The sequence below is a fragment of the Echiichthys vipera genome, assembly GCF_963691815.1.
Source record: "Echiichthys vipera genome assembly, chromosome: 4".
NCBI classification, from domain to species: domain Eukaryota; kingdom Metazoa; phylum Chordata; class Actinopteri; order Perciformes; family Trachinidae; genus Echiichthys; species Echiichthys vipera.
Window position 1 is genome coordinate 34,422,787 of NC_139829.1, and position 22,546 is coordinate 34,445,332.

A 22,546-nucleotide genomic window follows, 5' to 3' on the forward strand; every position below is an offset into this window, starting at 1 on the left:
GACAAAAGCATCAGCAACATGAACATGGAGAAAACAGACATTTCAAAAGATTTTGCTAACACTTAAGGCTATAGTGCGTAACTTCTACTGCCCCCAAGAGGATTTCTGCGTTGTTACGATGCGGCCGGCGCCTCAATATGACGTATACGATATCCCCTCCACATCGTACGCGTTTCAACAACATTTTAACCTTTTTACGCAGAAGAACAGTCGATGCAAAAAATGAAAAATGGACTCTTCAGAAGAGGTCATTATGTTATGTTTTTTTGTGTGTCTCAGAAACACAGAGTAGTAAGTTTAGCTACTCATAAACAAGATTTTTAATTTGTTTCTGACAAGTTAGTGAGAGTCATAATTTACTTTTTGTCCGTGGGTCCCCTGTAGCTAGACAATCCATTATTATTATTATTTTTATTAGACACTAAAAATGTAAGATGGTTCTCCGCCATGTTGCTTCTAGCAACGCTCTCCTCCCTCCCCGCTTCTCGCTGTCAGGTAGAACAGAGTACATTTCCTGTGTGCCAATGCGGGAATGTCGCCAACTAGACCAAACACAAAAAGAGAAAATACTGAAAAAATAACGCGAGGTGTTAAAGGAGCCGAATGGCTTAATCAGCGTTGGATCATCTCTTGTAGTGGCTTTGGTGAAACGGGTATTTACGGACACGTAGAAGTTACGCACTATAGCTTTAACTTGTCATGATGGCTCAATGGCCTTTTACACCACATGTATAACACTGGAAGTCCACCAATGCACTCTTGGTACTGTACAATGTTGTGTGTGTGCGTGTGTGTCTAAAGGGCTAAATGAAGATTTAACAGATGAGATGTTGTCTATTTTCCGCGGGCAGTAACTCAGCGTTAGTGTAAACTAAACTGCTGAAGCTTGGTTCATTACAGGGGGGGGTTGCTGTGCCACACAGCAGCAGAGCAGTGTTGCCATCGCTGCAGGGAAAGAGAAGGAGAGCCAAAGAAAGAGGAGGAAATGAAGGACCCGTGAGCCATAAAAGGCCTGTCTCAAAGGAAAAAGGCCAATTTGGGTACATCAGAATTGCGGTGACCCAGTTCAGCTTCCTAATGGTACATAAAGGCAGTGGAAACTGGGGAAATGGCTCAGGCTATGGCACAGATCCGTTGGCGTAGTCTACATATAGGCCTACTTTGTTAAAAATGCTAATTGTTTCAGACTCTTACAAAAGAACATCATGGTATAGTTGGAACCCAGGAAACCACACAAGCCTGCCAAATATCTCAGAGTCTACTACAACATCAAGTCAAAGTTAAGGTCCTCCTCTAGACACATTTTAAAGTAAAAAATGTAAAAATACTAGGATTAATATTTTCTTTAACATGGTTTTACCTCAAAAAATGCTTAGAGTGGAAACTACTTGCAATGCACACGTTCTGAAACCTGCCAGTTCGCTTGATATACTTTATTGATCCCGAACGGGGAAATTACACCAATGAAATGAGGCGTGACGGTGTATCTCCATAGCAACGACCCTCTGTCCTCCATTCTAGCTTCTGACTTTTCAGGCTTTTTTCGTAGCTGGATGTAATTTGTAGCATCTTAAAATATAAATGAGGGCAGAGATAGTGAGATACCTGCTACAGCTGCATTTTTAGTCGTGATGAAACTGTGAAAATTACCGTTTCATTTCCCCGATTCACTTCTTTCTCCTCAATTTCGGCGCTCCCTCTCCTTATTTATTCTATAGCTCGCTCCATCATCTCTCTCTCTCTCTCTCTCTCTGTGACTCTCTTTCTCGCGTGCTTGTTGAGCCTCCGTCCTAAACTGCCATTTCGATCAGCTGACAATTTGTAACCAACCTGACCAGAGGACTTTGCTACGAGTTAATTGGCTGTTGAAACAGGTGACGTGCCTTATGTTCTAAAACCGGCTGCTGGCAACTTGACAACAGAGTCACAGGCGACAACATCAGCCGCTTTGAGTCGAGATGAGTGGGGCCAGTTCACACCGCGGCAACGTTTACCTGCAACATTCTCATAGGGTTTTGTGCCATTGCAAATCCTTGGTCTGAACTGGGCTTCAGGTCTGTGATGAATGATGACCTGGCTCTGACTCAGGGATTTAGTTCGTATAAAATGCTGAGCCATGGAGACACGTTAACAGAAACTTGATTTTCATTGGAGGGCGGGCCTTTAACCCCGGCATAGGAATCAAATCAACACAAAGAAAAGATTCGATCAAATGTACCAATGTACCAGAATCTCATTTGAGGGAGACACGAACGGTAATCCAAAACCCACCATGCCCTTGAGGGAAGGGAAGGGACAATTGCAACGAGACCATCAAGGCATGCGGCCAAAAATGGGGAAAGCATTTCAATATGTTCCCCAATGCCCTGATCAGGTTTAAAAATGGCCAAATAATGGCAGCTGCTTCCCCATCACTGCCACAGAGCAGGGAGAGAGAGAGCCAAGGGGCCAAAGACTGGAGCCCAGCGTCTCTACATCCTCTCAGAGACACTTGTAATACAAGTCATCATCCTGCTGTCTCATGTTATTATTACATCGACAAGTGAACGTCTACATTTTTAAACATTTCAAACTGTGTACAGCCTTGTCGTGCATTTCAACAGCCTTGACTTAAGGCTGGATGATGGTCAACTCATTAGATGTCCCGACAGCAGTGCCAGGAACTCTGATCTGTCAGCAGCATTGGCCGGTCAAGATCGGCATCGACAGCTTTTCCGAGAAGGACTAAGTTGCATCTTTAAACCATCTGAATCTGGAACGACGGGTGCAGTGGAAACTTAATTCTCAGAAGGTCACGCAACCCGGCTCACAGATGGAGCGATGCAGGCTCGGGGTCAACATACAGACTAATACCGTGGCTACCTTCCTAATACTCATGATATGAGATATACAGATATACAGAGCAGATGTAAAGCGGACATCTGCCGGACGTGGTTCACGCACCGGATGTCAGACCCCTGTCGCTATCTGTTTTGCAGGGGCACCATCGATAGTGCCACCATAAACCAGTATGTCCTGGCAATGCTACAATATGTTTTTAATGGTGTGGATCAATAATCTTGCTCCACATTAAATACAGGAACCTATTTTATAGCTACACTTTTTAACTTTCTGAAGATAAATCATGATGAAATGTTTTCCGTAGATGCCAAAAAGTGTTACAATTACATCCTAGATGGTTGTGTAACACTTCCTGTGTCATTACTTACTGACAACTTCTAAGAAAGTGCTGAGACAGGAAACAGCTCGGGAGATGGACTTCTAACGACGGTGCTGGCTGACGCTATACATCATACAGCGAAGCCGGTGAGTGTTGAGACTGTGACACTGTGAAACACTGGAACTGTCGCCAGGTTGTGTTACACTGCAGACCTGCTCTGATGAAGTGCGTGTATATATATCATCTGTCCCTTTGTGTCAACATCCTACTTGGCGGCAGTCCAAGCATCTCCTCAGGCATGGACACATTTTCAGCTCTGTGCTTGCCAACACGGTCAAAGAGTCCACACATTTCAGAGAGGGACAAAAGCTGGTGAGAAATTGCACCCAGTGTGACTCTCAGAGGTGCCTTTCAAAACAGACCTCTCTGCAGCAGGCGAGGCAGTGGCTGGACCAAAGTGGTCAGCTTTGACTGGCACCTGCCTCTGCCGTCTGTTAGGGGATAGCGTGTGGCTCGGCAGGCCGGCCTTCTTCAGTGCCAGCCAGGAGGCCACATGTGCTGATGGCAGCTGAACAAAAGGGTGACCTCCTGTCATGTCGAGGGGATCATTTCAGAATCGGCAACAGGTGAGGCATCCTGCAGCTTTCCAACACAGCCCCTACTGATTAACTCACAAGTCACATCTACATATGCACAATTATGCAAATACTTCATCCAAATAGATGCTAAAACGGGTAGAAAACTAACTGTTTACTCCTTTTGTGTTCAATAAAGACCTTCTTTTCCAACCTTGGGCATTCTTGTGCACTGGAGAGGCTGTGTTACCATGACTCGGCACAATCAATGGTAGTGATGGACCGATACATGCGGGCTGCTGTGTTCACCGGTAGTTAGAAGTTCAATAAACGTTCCTATTTTTTAAATTAAGGCTCTCAACATTTGTTATCATCATTGTTTAATTGTTATGATAAAAATCGAGGGAGCAAAAGTTGTATCGGCTCAAAATTTCGGCTCAAGAAATTAGTCAGTCCGCATCGGTCATCAGCTAAGGCTGAAGTAAAAAACCTCTGGATCGGTTGATCCCTGATCAATGGAAATGCAGTGTAAGGGCGCACTCACACGTCCTTCCGCACCGGGCCAAAACAGTTTTTTCGGCTAAAGCCTAGTGCGTTTGACCAGTGTGAGTGCACCCGCTCCGCGCATAACTGCGACCAGCGGGCCGTCCACGACACGCCTGAGAGAGGTGGGCTTTTGTAAAGCGCGCTTGCACATGTACGAGCACAAGGCCTACGACGGTTCTGAGGTCATTTATGTGCGCCTGTACATAGAAAAAAGAAGGAGGGACCATGCGCGGACATTTAACAACAATGGCAGCGAAAGGTTCACGTTGGTGTGATGCGGAGGTGGAGTGTTTACTGCAGATTTGGTCGATGAAAAGATTCAAAAACAGTCGACAAGACGCACAAAAACTCAGAGGTCTACGGAAAGATTTGTTAACAAAGCGACGCATCGCGATGACGTCAATCAATGCGTGTGACGTGTTACGGCGTGATGACGTATGGACAGCAAGAAGCATTTGCGCGAGGCCCAGGTAGTGTGAGTACAAACGGGCCTCGGCAGCGGGGGGAGAGGGAGGGGGGGACAAGTACCCTAAAGCCCGGGGCGCGGTGCGTTAGGACAGTATGAGTGCGCCCTAAGGATCTGAAACAGATTACAGGATCAGCGTGGTGTGCATGTATAGGTGACACTGCATAAACCATTCAGGGCAGGAACTGTATGTTTTTTTTCCCACTGGCTCAGGTGTTAGCAAAAGGAAAGAGTCACGAGTTTCAGTATATTATCAGTAAACAAGAACAGAGTAAATAATGTTTAGTTAACAATCGTCTGGCAGGAAAGACGAACCAATATTTACCAACAGCTGACTCGTTTATTTGCTTAGCGCTGTTACGCTGTCAGCTGACTTTGGAGTTGATCCTCACCTGTGACCTCTTGTTCCGCAGGCAGCATCTCTACACTGTCTCCTTGAGATATATCTGCTTTGCCTTAGTTGTTTGTTGTGAATCTTAAGCAGCAGCGGGATGGGCCTCCACATAGCATTGCACTGTTTCTGTCGCCATAGTAACACAACTTGTCCCAGGACTGTGAACGTTTTAATGCCCCCCCCCCCCCCCCCCTTCCTGTTAAAAATAATCATGGCTGTAGCGGCGCCTGACGGACATGATATATACATTAACCACGATGCAAATCTGAATTTAAATCTATATCAAGGGGGGTTGCTGTGCTTCACAGTTTAACCACCCGCTCATACAGTCGGCCTATATTCTGCAAACAACTGTAGGATACAAAGCTCTGAACTTTGGACTTTTGACTTCCTGACACTGAGAAAAACATACTTTGAAAGCAGAGAGGCATTCTAGAGAAAATATTAGCAAACTGAATGTAATGCGCTGTAAACATCAAACCAAACGTGATATATAACCTGTCCTAGCAGCCCTGTAAGACACTCCAATATAAAGGTTTTATATGTCAACAACAGGTCAGAAGTGTACATTCTCCTCATGTCTTGAGGTCAACACTGTCAGTCGTGGCCTCATTAAAGCCTTCCCGGGGTTAAATTCTGACCTCACACTATCCCCATCTGTAACGTGACAGCATAGCACGGATTCCCAGCAGGCGGTGCAGTGTGACTTACGGTTAACAGGCTAATTAATGTGGATGACAAGCTGTAGAAAACTAGAAGACAGATTTCTTCCATGGGGCGTTTATCTTGGGAGCTTTGGTTATTTTCGCTGTACAAATAAAGTAAAATACCTTTTAATAAGGAAGTTATTATGGTATGTTTTGATTAAAAGTATGCCCATTTTATCCAATTGTAACCAGCCACTGTGCACTACATTGAGCAGTGCATTCTTCAAATCACGCGTTCACATAATTTGCCAGCATCCTGTTAAATAGGAGTAGAGTAAAATGACAGCCCTCTGCATGCACGGTGCATTCTCCCATCACATGTGCAGCCCACGCTACCTCCTACACCACTGCACCGTCTGAGCCAAAGGACTACATTCGTGTGAGTTTTAATTATATTACTGGGAGGAAAATAATCTATATTTTATATGAGTTAACCAGCGGAATAGTAGCCTAAAGCAAAGTACAGTTTATAACTTGTTTGTTGTGTTTTTGCTAGGTGTAACCATGTGTGAAGTCATGTTAGCTTGACTGATGCTAATTGAGGAGTTTAAATGAATCCTTCTCCATTCATTCTTTATTGTCAAACATTTATTCATTCATTCATCTTCAACCGCTTGTCCCTGTCGGGGTCGCGGGGCGCTGGAGCCGATCCCAGCTGACAGCGGGCGTGAGGCGGGGTCCACCCTGGACAGGACGCCAGTCTATCACAGGACACATAGAGACGAACAGAGACAGACAACCATTCACACCTACGGGTGATTTAGAGTCATCAATGAACCGAACACCTGCACGTCTTTGGACTGTGGGAGGAAACCGGAGAACCCGGAGAAAACCTACGCAGACACGGGGACGACATGCAAACTCTTGCTGACCTTCTTGCTGTGAGGCGACAGTGCTAATGCTAGTGCATACACGGCCCACATTACTGACTTCAATCTTCAAAGTACTTTACCCTCACTACTGAACTGTCCAACGTATGAGCGAACTCACCACAGGGCACATTTCACACTGTAAATTAGAGGATTACGTCTTCTTATGATAAGGCGAAATGTCTGATCACCAAACATTTTGGCCAGTGTTTAAGCAGAAAGTTTCATGCATATTTCTCCCCCACAAGCTCTAAGCCTTCAACCTGCAGTCTGGCTTGAACAAAAACCTCTGTGCCCTTCAGCAGGACCTCACTACAAATTAAGTTTTCCCGTTTCTAAAGCCTGCTCGCTTGGTCGGCAAGATGAGATAATTTCTCTCGGTCCCGCTGACAAGTCAGGAACCTTTGCCAAAAAGCAGCCCCTCTGTGACAATGGATGCTTGCCAGACCACATTAAATGTCACATACTATCCATGGTGTCTGGAATCTTAGCGGAGGGTGAGGGTGCGGGTGCTGACGGGCAGGGTTGCTGTGCATTGAGCCTGGTGGGGTGGGGACGGTTATCCACAAAGCGCTTCCCTATAAGGTCATCTCTCTCAAGCACAATAGGAGCAGAGGAGAGATCCTCCCCCTAACTGGCAGCATACAGTATGTGCTGTGTTATAACAAGGACTTAAATCCACTGGAAGGAGCGAGTGTAACGCACTATTTATTAGGGCTGGGTTAAATGACTCTTGTCCGTCCTTACTTTAGTGCTACTCTAGATTTTAGTAAAAACATGGTTAATCATCATTACTGATCATGTCTCCTGGATGATTTTAGAAGATAAACTATGCAGGCAAAAACCACTGGTCTGTATGTCAGTGAGATTACTTCTGGGACAAGTCAGGGGTTAGTTTTGATGTGCAACTGCATCATTTGGTGGAGCCACATTGACTGGACAGGGAAGAGCAGCACAACAGCAGCCCTGGGAGCTTCAACTGCTGCACAATTAGATTAAAAAACACTACAAAGACAAGCATAAAAGAATCCACTTTAGGTAAAACTCTCAGAAATGCATACAGCACAGCAATGTTATTCTCATGACATTAAACTCATTTCAGCGAGCTTGCGACTGATGAACGACGAGGTGTGAGTAGGAGGCAGCGTTCAAACCCACAGCAGCACACCATCAGGGAGCAGCAGAGATTGGCTGCAGGCTATTCTTCTCACGGCCGAGGCAGCCACAGAGGGCTTGTCTGAATGTCCTCTGCCTCGGTTCGGCTGCCAGTTAGCCAGCATCTGCGTCATCACACTCCTCCTCTGCATGGCAGGGGTCACTTTGAAGCTTCAGCATAATATTATTTTTTTGTAAAAAAGGGGAGCCTGACAGGGACCATTGTAAAAGACATTTGGAGGATTTGAGAAGCAAGATGAGCTCCTGAGCTTCTTCTTACTGCGGAATAAAACAGCCGGTTTTGCTGCTTGCTGGGCTGTATTTTTAAGTAAGCCTCAAGCTGCTGACAACAAAACCTTCAGCTTACCTTCAACGAGAGTGTTTACATAACTAGGTCTCTAATATGCAAGAGGACAGTGCAAGTGACTGAAGTTTCTCTTTAAACCTGGGCCAAATAATTAAGCTTTCTACTCTTCTCCACTTCTGCAGCGACACATGATCGACACAGCATGATTAGCAATGTCGACCTAAAACTAGTTATATATAGTAGGCCTTATAACACTGGAAAATTACACAGTCTAATTCCCGGTATACTCCTTCTCCATTTGCCCTTGTCAAGGTTACTCAGGAGTCCTGCTGAACACTATGTCACCCACCGTAGCAATGCTCCCCGGAGCAGGATGGGAGGGGAGTGCACGGGGTGGGACCAGACACCTGTCATCTTCACGACTGTCACTACCTCTATAAATACGGCATGCCATAATCTAAACGGCCTATGACGGTTAAAAATAAAACCTACCACTATGCACAGAAAAACTATGCATCACTTTAGTGCCTTAGGGTTAAACAGCGTATCAAGATAACGCTAAGGACTTCAGCATTCCTCAACACATCCGACCGTTCATCCCTCTGCAACATTGTATATATATGTACAGTGTGTGTGTGTGTGTGTGTGTGTGTGTGTGTGTGTAGCACTCTTAAAATCAAAGCTTTACATCCTGAGGATTTCAGCTGCTGAAATAAGCTGTACGGACCTCGGCAACATGAATCACTCAGCACTCAGTTCACACACTGCACGGGGGGGAAAACGGTTGAGTTGGGACGAGTTGAGAGGATGCATAGCACCATGTTACTCACACACTGTGTAAAGTGGGCCTTGGTAGCATATGTGCCCAGCCCTTTGAGACAATGGGTTAATAAGAGCATCTCAAAATACATCACTCTTGCAGGGGGGTGAGTCACCTCTGCAGTGGCACATGGGGATGGGGGGGAGGTTTCGACTCAAGCTTGTGCTAAATGTGATCCGTGACCATACGTGGTACTCGTTTGATCTGTCCACAGTAAGATTAACCAGAGACAGAAGAAGCATCACATTAAAACACCAGCTCTTTTCTTTTATAAAAAAGCAGCACATGAGACAGGCTCTTTCACGGGGAAACAAAAAAAGGCTTAATAGAAGCTGCAGCGGCTTTAAATCGCCAATTTTCTGTGAAGGTCAAGGTTCATGTGATACCCAGATGTTCCCTTTGCTTGAGAAAGTCTACAAATACCCAAACAGCTAAACGTTTCACATCTCACTGAGCTGATGCTTTACGCAACACATCACACGGCAGAACAACAGTAGAGTTAAACCAAGAACAACAATAGCAACACAGCTGTGTCCGTTTAATTATGAACAAGGTCAAAAGCAGGTAAACCTACCAGCGACCTCCACAATGTCACCGGGCACAATGTCTCTGGCCTTGATCCTCTGCACGGTTTTCCTGTCCTGCCGGTACACTTTCCCCATTTCAGGCTCATACTCTTTGAGTGCCTCGATGGCATCCTCAGCATTGCGTTCCTAGCGAGGGGGGAAAAAAGAGATTCAGTGTCAAAGAGTTTCCGGGGAACTGATAATATCACATCTTGGCTCTGGTGGACTCCACGGTAAGGGCGCACTCACACTGTCCTTCCGCACCGCACCCCGGGCTTTAGGGTACTTGACTTATGCGCGGAGCCGGTGCACTCACACTGGTCAAACGCACTAGGCTTTAGCCGAAAAACCGGTTTTGGCCCGGTGTGGAAGGACAGTGTGAGTGCGTCCTAAGAGCGTGATCACACTATCCTTTTGGCCGCGGCCAAAAGGATAGTGTGATCACGCTCTTAGGACGCACTCACACTGTCCTTTTGGCCGCGGCCAAAACCGTTTTTTCAGCTAAAGTCTAGTACCTTTAAGTAGTGTGAGCGCACCCGCTCCGCGCTCAACTGGGGCCAGCTGGGCCACCACGGCCCGCTTGAAAGAGGTGGGCTTTAGCGGAGCCGTTTGCACATGTACGAGCACGAGCGTGCGCACGTGTACGAGCACGAGCACGAGCACGAGCACGAGCCCTACGGCAGTAGCGTTATGTCCGCCTGTTCGGACATGTAAATAGAAGGACGGACCATGCGCGGACATTTAACAACAACAACAATGGCGGTGAAAGGTTCACGTTGGTGTGATGTGGAGGTGGAGTGTTTACTGCAGATTTGGTCGGATGAAAATATTCAAAAACAGTCGACAAGACGCACAAAAACTCCGAGGTCTACGGAAAGATTTGTAAACAAAGCCACACACACGCGATCAATGCGTGTGACGTGTTACGGCTTGAAGGCGTATGGACAGCAAGAAGCATTGGCCGAGGCCCAGGTAGTGTGAGTACAAACGGGGCTGGGGCGCGGGGGGGAGAGGGAGGGGGGACAAGTACCCTAAAGTCTGGGTCGTGGTCCGGGAGGACAGTGTGATCACGCCCTAAGAGAGCATTTCACTTTGAAGAGGTAACAAGGTTTGGTTTAGGGTTTCGTTATAGATCACATTATGTTCTGCCTCTGTTTGGTATCCTTCCCCAGCGTCTTCATCCACAAGAGCAAAACACTGCCCACACATGGTTTAAATAAATAAATAAATAAATAGAGCTCATATGTAAGTGACACACACCGCAGGGAGACTGCTGACAGACTTCCTTTTCAATAGGAAGTCTGCTTGGAACAGAAATAACTTTCAGTACACAGTGTAAGAATAAGTGAAGTGAGTGTAAGTGAAGAATATTAAAGCTACAAATCACAGCAGGCTGACACTCTGATAGACAGGTTTAGTTCAGTGTCTAGGACATGCTTCACCCATATGTCAAGTGTTTTACGTTCACCTGTTAAAACTTTTGCAAAGTCCAAATACAACAGCCCTTTCTGTTGAAACCACGTCAGAGAGGCGTTGATTCAACAGTTTGGACGCTGCAGTTCTCCATGTTTCATTGGATTAGAAGCGTGATAGTCATGTTGAAGGTAGGATATTTATTACAAGGCTGCGGTGCTTGATTGTATCGGGTTTAGCTAAATGTTCCTATTATCAGTACCTCTCTTTCCATGTTAGTACAGCCAACAATACACTTTTTTTCCTACAGCCCCATGTAAAGTTCAAACTGACAAGCACTTGCTTTCATTACAATACAACTTCAAATTAAATTCCGGCATAACATCTTACCAGGGTCACTGATCGAATAAACCATTGAGACAATTGTTTTCGTGTTGCTTCCTTTTGGATTTGCATTTGCTAATCCACTTGAATGGACTTTACTATGAGAGGAGCTGGTACCTGGGCCAGTAGGTAAGTCTTTAAAACACTCTTTTAATAAACTCTGGGTTCTCTAACTACGTTGTTGGTGCTTCAGTTAACGTGTAAGGACTCTTATGTCACTGTTCTGCAGAAGTTGGGTGTTATTCTGAGCAGTATAAGTGGTTCATTTTTTTTTAATGTGTTCAACATACGGCCAGATCTCTGGGATTTCTTTGTCTCGATGGCTTATTTGATGAGTGCATTTGCCAAAGAAGACCTTGGGGAAGGTAATTCATTCATTTTATGTGCATTGAAATTCATCTCTTATGTTTAAATGCTGGCTTTCTATCTTAAGGTAGCATCATTCAGTGTATTTGTACTGGTGATAACAACAGAGCTCCGTTTCAATCCATTTACCAGAAGCATGTAAAAGCAACTATTTAAAGAAAATGCGGCAGAATGCTGCATAATGACAGCGTCTTCTTAGGATCTCAAAGAGTCTCACCTGCCACACACCGACGATGGCATTGGCTATAAGAATGAGTAAAATGACAAATGGCTCCACAAAGGCTGTGATGGTTTCCTCTCCCTCCTCAAACCAGGCCAGGACCTGGAGACAGCAGGAGAAACATGTTATTTATAATATTTACGGTGTGAGTGATGGATACATATCAAGACATAAACAACATATAACTCATAAAATACTGGAAAATCGCCTCTCTGGTAGACGGAGGCGTCACAAATGATGCATTTAAATGAGCTGGACAGGTTTGATGTCTTAAAGAGAGACTGACAGCAGTGTTTCATTCCAATGATGTGACGCTTTAGCTTGATGTCAACAGCCAGAAGCTTGACATCAAAGCCAGGGATTGTTAATAGCTGCGGATCATCCAACACATTCCTTATATAAACATTCACAAAAATCACAAAGAGCTGGTCCTAAACACTTCATATCTGGTCTGAGTTAGGGGATGTACAGTGCTGGTGTAAAGTCTGACATCAGGCCATCTCCTCTCTCTGTTTTGCAAAGGCTCTGTTGCTACATCCGGGGCTTAGCGCCGCCCAAGACGACTGTGATTTGTGTACAGAAATACAAACAACCCAGAGCTTTTCTCCCCCCCTGTACCAGAATGTTAACTCATGCAGCCGGACCACACACCAGCACTGCTGAGGTCTGGCTATGTGAGACTACTTCTTATCATACTTTGCTGTGCTCATGTTACTATTTTAATATAAAAGAGCACCGATCTCCTGAAGTCTACTACGATATTATTTGATTTTTAGTCTTTAACTTCTAATTCAACTAATTGATTGTGTAGGAATAGAGATTTACATTATATTCAGTTAATAACACAAAACACACATTGGAGAAGATGGATCAAGAGCATTATTCACATGTCTGCTTTTAAAGATGATTTTTTTGGGAGCTTTTATTTCCTTTATTTAACAGAGCAGCTGAAGAGTGACAGGAAAGGGGGAGAGAGAGGGGACAATGTGCAGCAAAGGGCCACAGGTCGGGTTCAGACCTGGGGTTCTGCCAAGGACAGGGTCCACATAGGGCGCAAATAACCACTAACAATACCTGCAAATTACTTTTTTGTCAATCGACTTATCGACTATTTGTTTCAACCTTAATAAATATGCTAACCTGCAATGGATAAAAAACATGTATAGCACCTTATAAAATAATGCCTGAACTGTTCTCTCAACTAAAGAAATCGTAAACCTCCTTCACACCAATGTCCAGGGTCAGAGTAGCGTGGTCTGACCCTTGTTCAACCCCTCTTTTCAAACTTCAAACCAAGCCAGTCAACACAGGTTAATTCTGATCAGATGTGACCTGGCTAACAACCTGGGAGCAATGCATACCAATTAAAACAAGTGCATAAAATGGGCGGGTCATATTCAGTGGATACTCCAGTCCAACTGTACACGCCCAGAGCCAGTGTTTTGTACTTGAATTCCTTCTTTACACGGATGCAGGGGCCACGACTTCATGTGTGGGACAATTACGTCACATCTGTGCGTCCCAATTTACAACCACTGACATAATTTGTCTCGGTAGTATGCAATTCACATTGAAATCGCCCCGCGTCCAACCCACCTCTCAACCTTGATCATTATGCAGAGGCTGTCAATGCAGGTTAACCCTGTCTAACCCAAAATCAACTCTGCTTATGCCCTCAATGTGAAAGTGGTCTGAGGGGAAGTCCACACAATCGAAAACAACCATTTTTTTTCCTTTGTCGTTCTTAAAGGTTTTCAGTCCACGCGGCCTCGACTCAAGAAATATCTGCGTCCATGCGAAAACCAGTGGAACCAGTTATAAACGCTGTAATACACATGCCAGGCCTGGAGGTGGCGCTGTAACTGCCACAGAAATACACCAACAACGGAGAAGACGAGACAGAAAGATGCTGTGTAGAACACTGGCGGCGAGTTTCTTGCTAAATCTGGAGACTTCCCAAATCCTCCTCCATCCTAGAGAGAAATGTGTCGACTGTTTCTGGTGTTAGTTGAGACTTTTGGGCTGTTCTGGACTCTGATGCACCGATCACTCTGCAGTTAGTGTCCTCACTGAGCAGAGGGGGCTGCTGGGAGCCCCTTCACTCTACAGTTAGTGTCCTCACTGAGCAGAGGGGGCTGCTGGGAGCCCCTTCACTCTGCAGTTAGTGTCCTCACTGAGCAGAGGGGGCTGCTGGGAGCCCCTTCACTCTGCAGTTAGTGTCCTCACTGAGCAGAGGGGGCTGCTGGGAGCCCCTTCACTCTGCAGTTAGTGTCCTCACTGAGCAGAGGGGGCTGCTGGGAGCCCCTTCACTCTGCAGTTAGTGTCCTCACTGAGCAGAGGGGGCTGCTGGGAGCCCCTTTCCCGTCCCAAAGCACTCACAGGCGCCACTTTCTCACTAGATTTAGCGACTTTTCAGACCTTCTTAGCAATTTTATTTCGAAAAAGCGACTAGCGACCAATATGGAGACTTATTCAGAGCATCAGGGAAAAGGGAAGAATATTTGGTCGGCCTAATTCATTCCCATGCATGTGGCTCAGAGTCCAGTTCAGTCTATGGGTCCGTCTCTCTCCTCTCACGCAGCAGCACTGTTGTTGTCATGTGACGCTGCAGGGTTAGAGGTCGGAAGTGGGGCGATGACGGGATCTTTTAACAAAGTGTGCGGTTTCGCCGTCCAGAGGACAACGCCATGGGGGGCGCTTTCAAATCTTTCCACTTTGGGACCCGGTTTAAAAAGATCCTGTTTTCAGGCTCCGATAACGCCGGCTGCTGTGGCTGGTCGGCCAAAACGATACTAAAGTTGTACGGTTACAGGAAAACGTGTCTCCGTGTGAATGGGCCCTTAGTCAACCAAGACCAAAACGACAGATTAGCTGGTGGCAGCACTCCACCAAACTGAATCATGCAAACAGAACTAATGAAAACTCAAACTTGTTTAGAGATTTAGTTTTGACTAACAGCTGCGACAGTTAGCCAGCAGCTTCGATTTTCAGATTTAAGTTTGCTTTAAAACTGGATACATTTCAAAGTACGGGAGTGATTAATCCCATGTTGAGGTGGGTGCGTGTGTGTTTGTCTGATAAGAGCCCTCCCACTGAGGGGTGAGGGCCCAAATTTGGTCTCGAGTGGTGCTCTGTTCCCCTGTCTGGCAGCAGCCACTGACACCTCTGTATCACCTGACTGGACAATGCACACGACATACCAGCTCACACACACACACGCACATGCATACAATCATACGCACACGCACACGCACGCATACAGGGGGGATCACTTATTAAAGTGTTCTGTGCTGCAGATTCAAAGAATGGGAAAATCAGAAAATTGCAGAAATGAATCAGGCATCACACGATTAAACAAATATTGCAAACAATAAAAAGTCAGTTATACATGAAGCCACGTCTTTCCACATTTTATCACAACGATAAAAAGTGCCACTAATATGCGACATAATCATTTGATTGGACACATGCTGACGGTGCTACTACATAATGGCCGCTATTAAACATTTATCTGTCTAGCGCTCAAAGTCAGAAGCCCGAGGGAGACCTGGGTAAGTCATTACACAGCAGTCACGCTTGACAACTCAAATGTCTTACTTGGCACATGGTGATAGCAACTCAATGCTGCTGCTGCTGTTGTCACCATTCCTCAGATGGGTCGCTAGCCTTCTCAGCTGTCTAGCCCTCTAATATATGTGAGTGTAACCCCAGCTGGGTTAGACAAACTGAAGACGTTCACACTTCAGCACTGTGCAATGCATAAGGTTCACCCTGCCATCAACACTCAGGGAGGGCTTAATAATAATCCCATGTGCAGTTCTGACCTCTCTTAAACACCGTTTCAGCAGGAGGTGGAAAGGGAAAGCTATTCGTAGGACGCCATGACTCCTCCTGAGAGTCCCTTAGCTCTTGGGAGACAGTAGCGACAGAACGCATTAATGCTGCAACCTAAACAAGGCAGCGTTTCATCGTACAGTGCACGCAAATGTACTGCTTTAGAAATACTCACAAATGATATACAGGCGGCCAGCAGGAGAATTCGAACAAGTAAATCTTCAAATTGTTCAAGGACAAGCTCCCACAAAGACTTCCCTGCAGAACAGTGAGAAAGAAGAACTCCATCACATACACTTGTTATCAGAAAATGACAATAACAAGATCGGTGACAGCACTGATTACCTTCCTCTGCTGGTAATTCTGTGTACGGAGAGATGTGGAAGTCCATCCAGAGGTTGCACAGGAAACAGATGCAGGAGAAAAGAAGAAGAAGGTAAGATGGGTCCAAAAAAAAAGAAAAGTCCCAGATGGAGACACACAGTCCCTGTCTCATGATGGGGAACTGAAAACTACAACTATAGAGGGTCAGTATGTTGTGTGTGACTGAGGAGCGCTTCCTTGAGAGAGCAAAACTTCAAGACAAACACGAGTTGGTGTCAAAACCACCAGCATGATTTAGTCAAACACAGGCTACTGTATGCAAGGGGGGGGGGGGGGGGGGGGTGTTATAATGATTCAGCAAAGATATCGATCTGTTTGAGAGTTAACAACCAATCACATCACAGTATTTAAGGGTCCTATGCAGGAGAAGGGTTTACAAACACTTCTAACAGTGGCACATTCACTTCACATCCACTGCATTCAATTGGTGGCAGTAGCTCAATCCATAGGTAGGGAACTGGAGGGTCGCCTGTTCGAATCCCTGTGTGGACCATGAATGGAGTGCCAGTTCATCTCCTGGGGAGTGCCGAGGTGCTGTTGAGCAAGGCACCGAACCCCCAACCGCTCCAGGCGCCGATCCATTGGCAGCCCCCTCTGTTAATTGCATGTATATAGGTCCAGTTTGTGCATGTGTGTGTGTATTTTGGGCCTGTGTGTGTGTGTAACATGTATAATAACAGGGATTAATAAAGTACTTCTTCTACACTTTATTACACAATTGTAGGGAAAGCCCAATCAACGTAAAGGTCAAAAGGTAGCATACCCTCCATGACCTCCGGGGTGATATTAATATAAAACAGCTGCTTAATCCTGGAACAAGAGAGATTAACTTGAGGGATAACGTTACTACAGTGATCCTGCGGTCACTGTTCAGATGCCTGCGGCTCTCCGAGCACATGGGCTGATGTGTTGCGGTTCTGCTTTCAGGAACATCCAACAACGTAACCACGTTCAACAACGTCGCCATATTTTACAACCAGTGTCAACAATGTCACAGGGAGGTTACGTTTAACCCGCCTGTTACACTCAAGTTTTACCAACACCGTTCATCCTTGGGGTCAATTTGACCCCAGCAAACATGCGGAAAATGATCATAATCAAAGTTGTTACTCATGTCAGGCTCTCTATGTGTATTTGTTGACGGCCTAAATAGCATTTTAAATTAAACACAGCACCAAACACCTTCTGAAACATCCAGAATACCTAGAACGTGACTCTGGAAATATTCAGATTGACCAAAAATTGGATCAAGGGATATTAGTTTGTGTGTTTTAAAGTAAGTATATTATTTATAAAAGGACTATTTTGTGTCATCCATTCATTCATCTTCAACCGCTTGTCCCTGTCGGGTCGCGGGGGGCTGTAGCCGATCACTATTTTGTGTTATTTATAATATTTGGAATGAAAGTAAAGTCCATTATCAAGGAAAGTAGCCTGAGTTACGTTCAGGGTCAATTTGACCTCAGGTAAACAAACAATTTTAAACATTTCTAAATATTTCTGTTGTTAAATAGATACTAATAATATTACTACTACTACTAATAATAATAATAAAATCATCTAATTGACCCAAAGGAACACAGATGCAACAAACATGTGTAGAGGACAATGAAAAAATACAATCATGTCAATTTCAGGTTGTCAAAGTTGTCCCCATAAATGAGGAAAAGTCATTAAATATGATTTAAACCATAAATGTACAGATGTTAAACTGAATCACTGAATGACTTTGAATGAAACTGACCCCGAGGGTAACAGCAGGGGCAACAATGTTATCACAGTCAACAGCGTTGCCATGGTCCATTGTTACGCACTGATATAACTAATTAATGTCACCATACCTAAAAACACTCAACTGCGTCCCAATGTGAAACAATGCAACAATGTAATCTGAGCAACGACTCATGTGTTGCTCTGTAAGAGCCGGGAAAAACCCTCGAGGACACTAATGGTGACGTCCGTGGAGCCGGGTGGTTAGGACCGGCCGATGGTGGCGGTGGTGGCGGTGACTTTTACCCCATTTCCTGCCTCCTGCGCGCACACTGGCCATGTTACAATGACAAGACATTTCTGAGCCGTGTCTCACTCAACAGCAGCGGCGTGTGTGCGGGTCTACAGTGTGAGGTGGTCGTACCGTTTAGGCCCCATTTCTCCCGCTGTCGCTTCACCTCGTCCAGGGAAAGTCCTGTGCTCTCGTTGACGCAGAAATAACTGTAAACTTCTTCCACACTCTTCGTGTGAGCGTTCTCCATGGCGGACGGACGGACGGCACCTTCCCGCACTGCTTTACCCTAAACACCGCCTGCTGCCGTGCGGTGCTGGCGTCACCTTTTTGGGGGCTCTTTACTTTCAAACGAATGAGTAGTTTGCCAACTGAGGGCTATGCATGCATTCACACCCGGGTAGCTACGGTTAGCCGCGGCGTAACGTGCCCCGGGAAGGTTTGCTTTACGCAACAGCGGAAAAAAAGAATAAAAAATGAGCCAAATTCCTCTTCCCTGTCTGGGTGAAGATTACTCTGAGCGCCCTCGTATGTCCGAAAATGCTGGGGAAGTGTCTGCAGCAGTGCCCCGTCTTAAAGACTGCATTCACCCGGTCTAGTCCTCTGTACTACCGCGCCGTGCCGTGCCGTGCCGTGCCTCACCGTGGCGCAGCTCTCTGTGGCTCCACACGGTGCTGACAGTCCGGTTTTATCAAAGTGGCTCACTGCTGCCCCTCTTCCCTGCGCCCTGCGCTGCATGTGGACTCATATCATTGGACGAACGGTGTCAGCTACAGGGAGACATGGAAAAAGACAGGAAGACGAGCATGAGAGAGCAGAAGGACATTTATCCCGACTCTAATATTGATGAGAACACGTGCTCGCTCAGTGGAAGTGATACCGAGACAACAGACCGTATTTGCCTCATGCAGGGTGAAAATGTATGGAAGCTTTGATGGGACAATATTATCTGTGAAAGCACAGCGGTGTTGTGAATCCACAGAGTACATTCACACATATTTGATCATCCACAATATTTATAATTTACTCTGCATATACAAAGTCTTATTTATGCATTTATGAAACATGTCTACATGTGAAACCGCGTTTGCATATTTGTGAGTTTGTGAGCAACTTAACATTTAAGGGTTCATTGATGACTCTTAAATCACCCGTAGGTGTGAATGCTTGTCTGTCTCTGTTCGTCTCTATGTGTCCTGTGATAGACTGGCGTCCTGTCCAGGGTGGACCCCGCCTCACGCCCGATGTCAGCTGGGATCGGCTCCAGCCCCCCAGCGACCCCGACAGGGACAAGCGGTTGAAGATGAATGAATGAATGAATGAATGAATAAGAAGAATTCCTTTTACTTGTCCCGCAAGGGGAAATTCTATTTTTTCACTCTGTTATTATTATACAGGACACACACACACACACACACACACACACACACACACACACACACACACACACACACACACACACACACACACACACACACACACACACACACACACACACACACAAATGGAGAGATGTCAGAGTGAGGGGGCTGTCAGTGTCTCAGCGCCCCGAGCAGTTGGGGGTTCGGTGCCTTGCTCAACAGCCCCTCAGCAGTGCCCAGGAGATGAACTGGCACCTCTCCAGCCACCAGTCCACGCTCCATTTATGGTCCACACACAGGGACTCGAACCTGCGACCCTCCGCTTCCCAGCCGAATCAGTTATAAGGTCTGAAGCTTCTCATAGTAACTAATTACAGCCTCTGTGAGGTTCGGAGTGTGCTGCTCTTGTTCAGACGCTCCAAAGGTAATACAGTGATGTTTCATGAGAGCATAATCAAGTGGATGTCCTGCAGGTATTGAACCGCCGGATGTGTGTGTGCTTTTGTGATCTTTTCCAAGATTCTTTTTCAGCCATTTTCACATCCTGACCCAGGACAACTTCAGGAGAAAGTCTGAAGTCTCTCTTTCACACATGCAGCAAACAACCGCTGCATGTGTGATTTAGAGGAGGGGGGACGATGGGCACAGCCTGCAGGAGGAGCTCATGACGCCAGCTGTACTTTTGTTTGTAATTTGGACACAAACGGCCGAGTCTCTTCCTGTTATTTGTATTTGTCTGATACATTTTGGCGTCAGTCCTCAAAGGCAAACGTTGCCGAATGTCGTCATCTCTCCAGTTCGACATTTTTGTTGCCGTATTTGTGTAAATCACCCTCCTTCTTCTTCTTCACCGTCAGCGGTTTGTTTTGCACCGACGCATGATACAATCATCATCAAGACGCCCCATTTAATCTGGGAGAATAGACCCAAGAATGAGCAGCTGTATTCAACAGTCTTGGCACTAGGGAGCTGGCAGGGTGAACGCCGTTTGATGCCCGGTCCGACTGAATGGGATGTCTGCGTTCACACGTGAAAAGCAACGCTGGTTAATGTCTAGATACTTCCAGGTTTGCAGCGCGTGTGTGAAAGGGGGTTGTGGGTACGTTTTCAGTTTCAGAGCTGATAGAATAAAGCTCATTTGGGTATAAAAAGAAAACAAACAGTATCAGCCTCCCATTTATGGACTTTGGAGCAGCTCCACGTTTATACTTTATGACATAACATGTAACTTTTCTGGCTTTGAGAGAGAGAGAGAGCGAGAGAGAGAGAGAGAGCGAGAGAGAGAGAGAGAGAGAGAGAGAGAGAGAGAGAGAGAGAGAGAGAGAGAGAGAGAGAGAGAGAGAGAGAGAGAGAGAGAGAGAGAGAGAGAGAGAGAGAGAGAGAGAGAGAGAGAGAGAGAGAGAGAGAGAGAGAGAGAGAGAGAGAGAGCTGCTCATGTTCACAGATACTGATTGAACTTTCATAAGCCATGGAAACTACATTGGCATTCTTCATTCAGGGCAGCATTCAAGTTGTACTAGACGCATCCAATGTTACTATACACATACTGTAGAAGCACTGTTGCCACATAGTACTGCCCACACAGACACACACACAGTTAGGTAGAATCTGCTTACAGATCCACAGACTACAAATTCCCTCAGACTACAGACACCCCATTACAGAGGCCCCATGTCTTATTGTATTACTACCTCATTTGCACTTGACTAAGGGCCTGTGTTTGCCTTTAGCAGGAATGAGTTCATGCTCAGAATAGAGAACTAAACAATTGGCCACAGATCAGTCTGAGGCATGCGAGTCCGACAAAAGGATTTAGTGGCTAAGGACAAAAAACAGATTTTGCAACAAACCACCGCCTCAAGATAAAGTCTTCTTCGCCAGGCACAATCAATAAAGCCCCGCTACGCACGATGAATCAACTACACCTGCAGAACAACCGGAAAGGCAGCCAATTTGCTAAGGAGGTGTGAGGGCACCAGGTCGACCCTGGCCCCCCCATCGTGATCTTTAGGGGGTATTGGTATCAGATGTGTTAAGGGACTGGCGTGCATCGTCTGTTATCACGTCTTAGTAGGGACCCAAGAAACACAAGGTGCTGTAATAATAACAACACGGCGCTGCCCAATTGGGTATCGAGCTGCCTTTTACAATGCACACTTGATCCGTTTGGCACAAGAGCCACTGACAGGCTGTCAACACCAGATTAAGTTTCCGTCAGAGGGAGGGTGGGATTCTGAAACATGCACCAAGACATTTGTCGGGAACAGGCACTCAAACCGTAGTCTATTTGTGGAGAGACGTTTGTGCCATGGTACTTGCTAAAAAAGTCATCAAACTTCAGTACTTAGTAAACTAGTAGTTTAAAGTTAATTTACAATCAGTAAAGTAATATGGATGATTAAAAATGCATGTTAAATGCATGTGTCTTGTTATTTATGACTTATTTAACACCATTTCACTTTAAGAAAGCGATCATAATGCTCTTAATCTTCATCAAATCTTTAATGTTATTTCTATAACTATGATTTTGTTATTCTAGTATTAGTCTATTATGTAGTACTGTTGCCTCACAGCAAGAAGGTTACAGGTTCGCATCCCGGCTGGGGCCCTTCTGTGTGGAGTTTGCATGTTGTCCCCGTGTCTGCGTGGGTTTTCTCCGGGTTCTCCGGTTTCCTCCCACAGTCCAAAGACGTGCAGGTGTTCGGTTCATTGATGACTCTAAATCACCCGTAGGTGTGAATGGTTGTCTGTCTCTGTTCGTCTCTATGTGTCCTGTGATAGACTGGCGTCCTGTCCAGGGTGGACCCCGCCTCACGCCCGATGACAGCTGGGATCGGCTCCAGCCCCCCACGACCCCGACAGGGACAAGCAGTTGAAGATGAATGAATGAATGAATGTTTATCTCACTCTACGTGAATAAATATATCAGAACTGGAAATTTATGGATAGGCAATTTAACCGTTGCATTTTAAAAAGACATGAGTCGAAATGAATACAAATACATTTAATAGAAATAC

General features: G+C 45.7%; 1 protein-coding gene across 1 annotated transcript in view; it reads right to left on the reverse strand.

Annotated features, from left to right (window-relative positions):
• The window catches only part of LOC310945869 (sarcoplasmic/endoplasmic reticulum calcium ATPase 2-like), a 29,668-nt gene extending 10,893 nt beyond the window's left edge, over positions 1–18,775 (reverse strand). Inside the window, exons 1-5 of the mRNA XM_083912125.1 lie at positions 18,301–18,775; positions 16,128–16,145; positions 15,958–16,040; positions 11,946–12,050; positions 9,574–9,712 (exon numbers count right to left, since the gene is read on the reverse strand). Coding sequence (XP_083768251.1) covers positions 9,574–9,712; positions 11,946–12,050; positions 15,958–16,040; positions 16,128–16,145; positions 18,301–18,418 — 463 coding nt within the window. The 5' untranslated portion in view covers positions 18,419–18,775. The remainder of the gene's footprint in view (positions 1–9,573; positions 9,713–11,945; positions 12,051–15,957; positions 16,041–16,127; positions 16,146–18,300) is intronic.
• Positions 18,776–22,546: the final 3,771 nt, after the last annotated feature.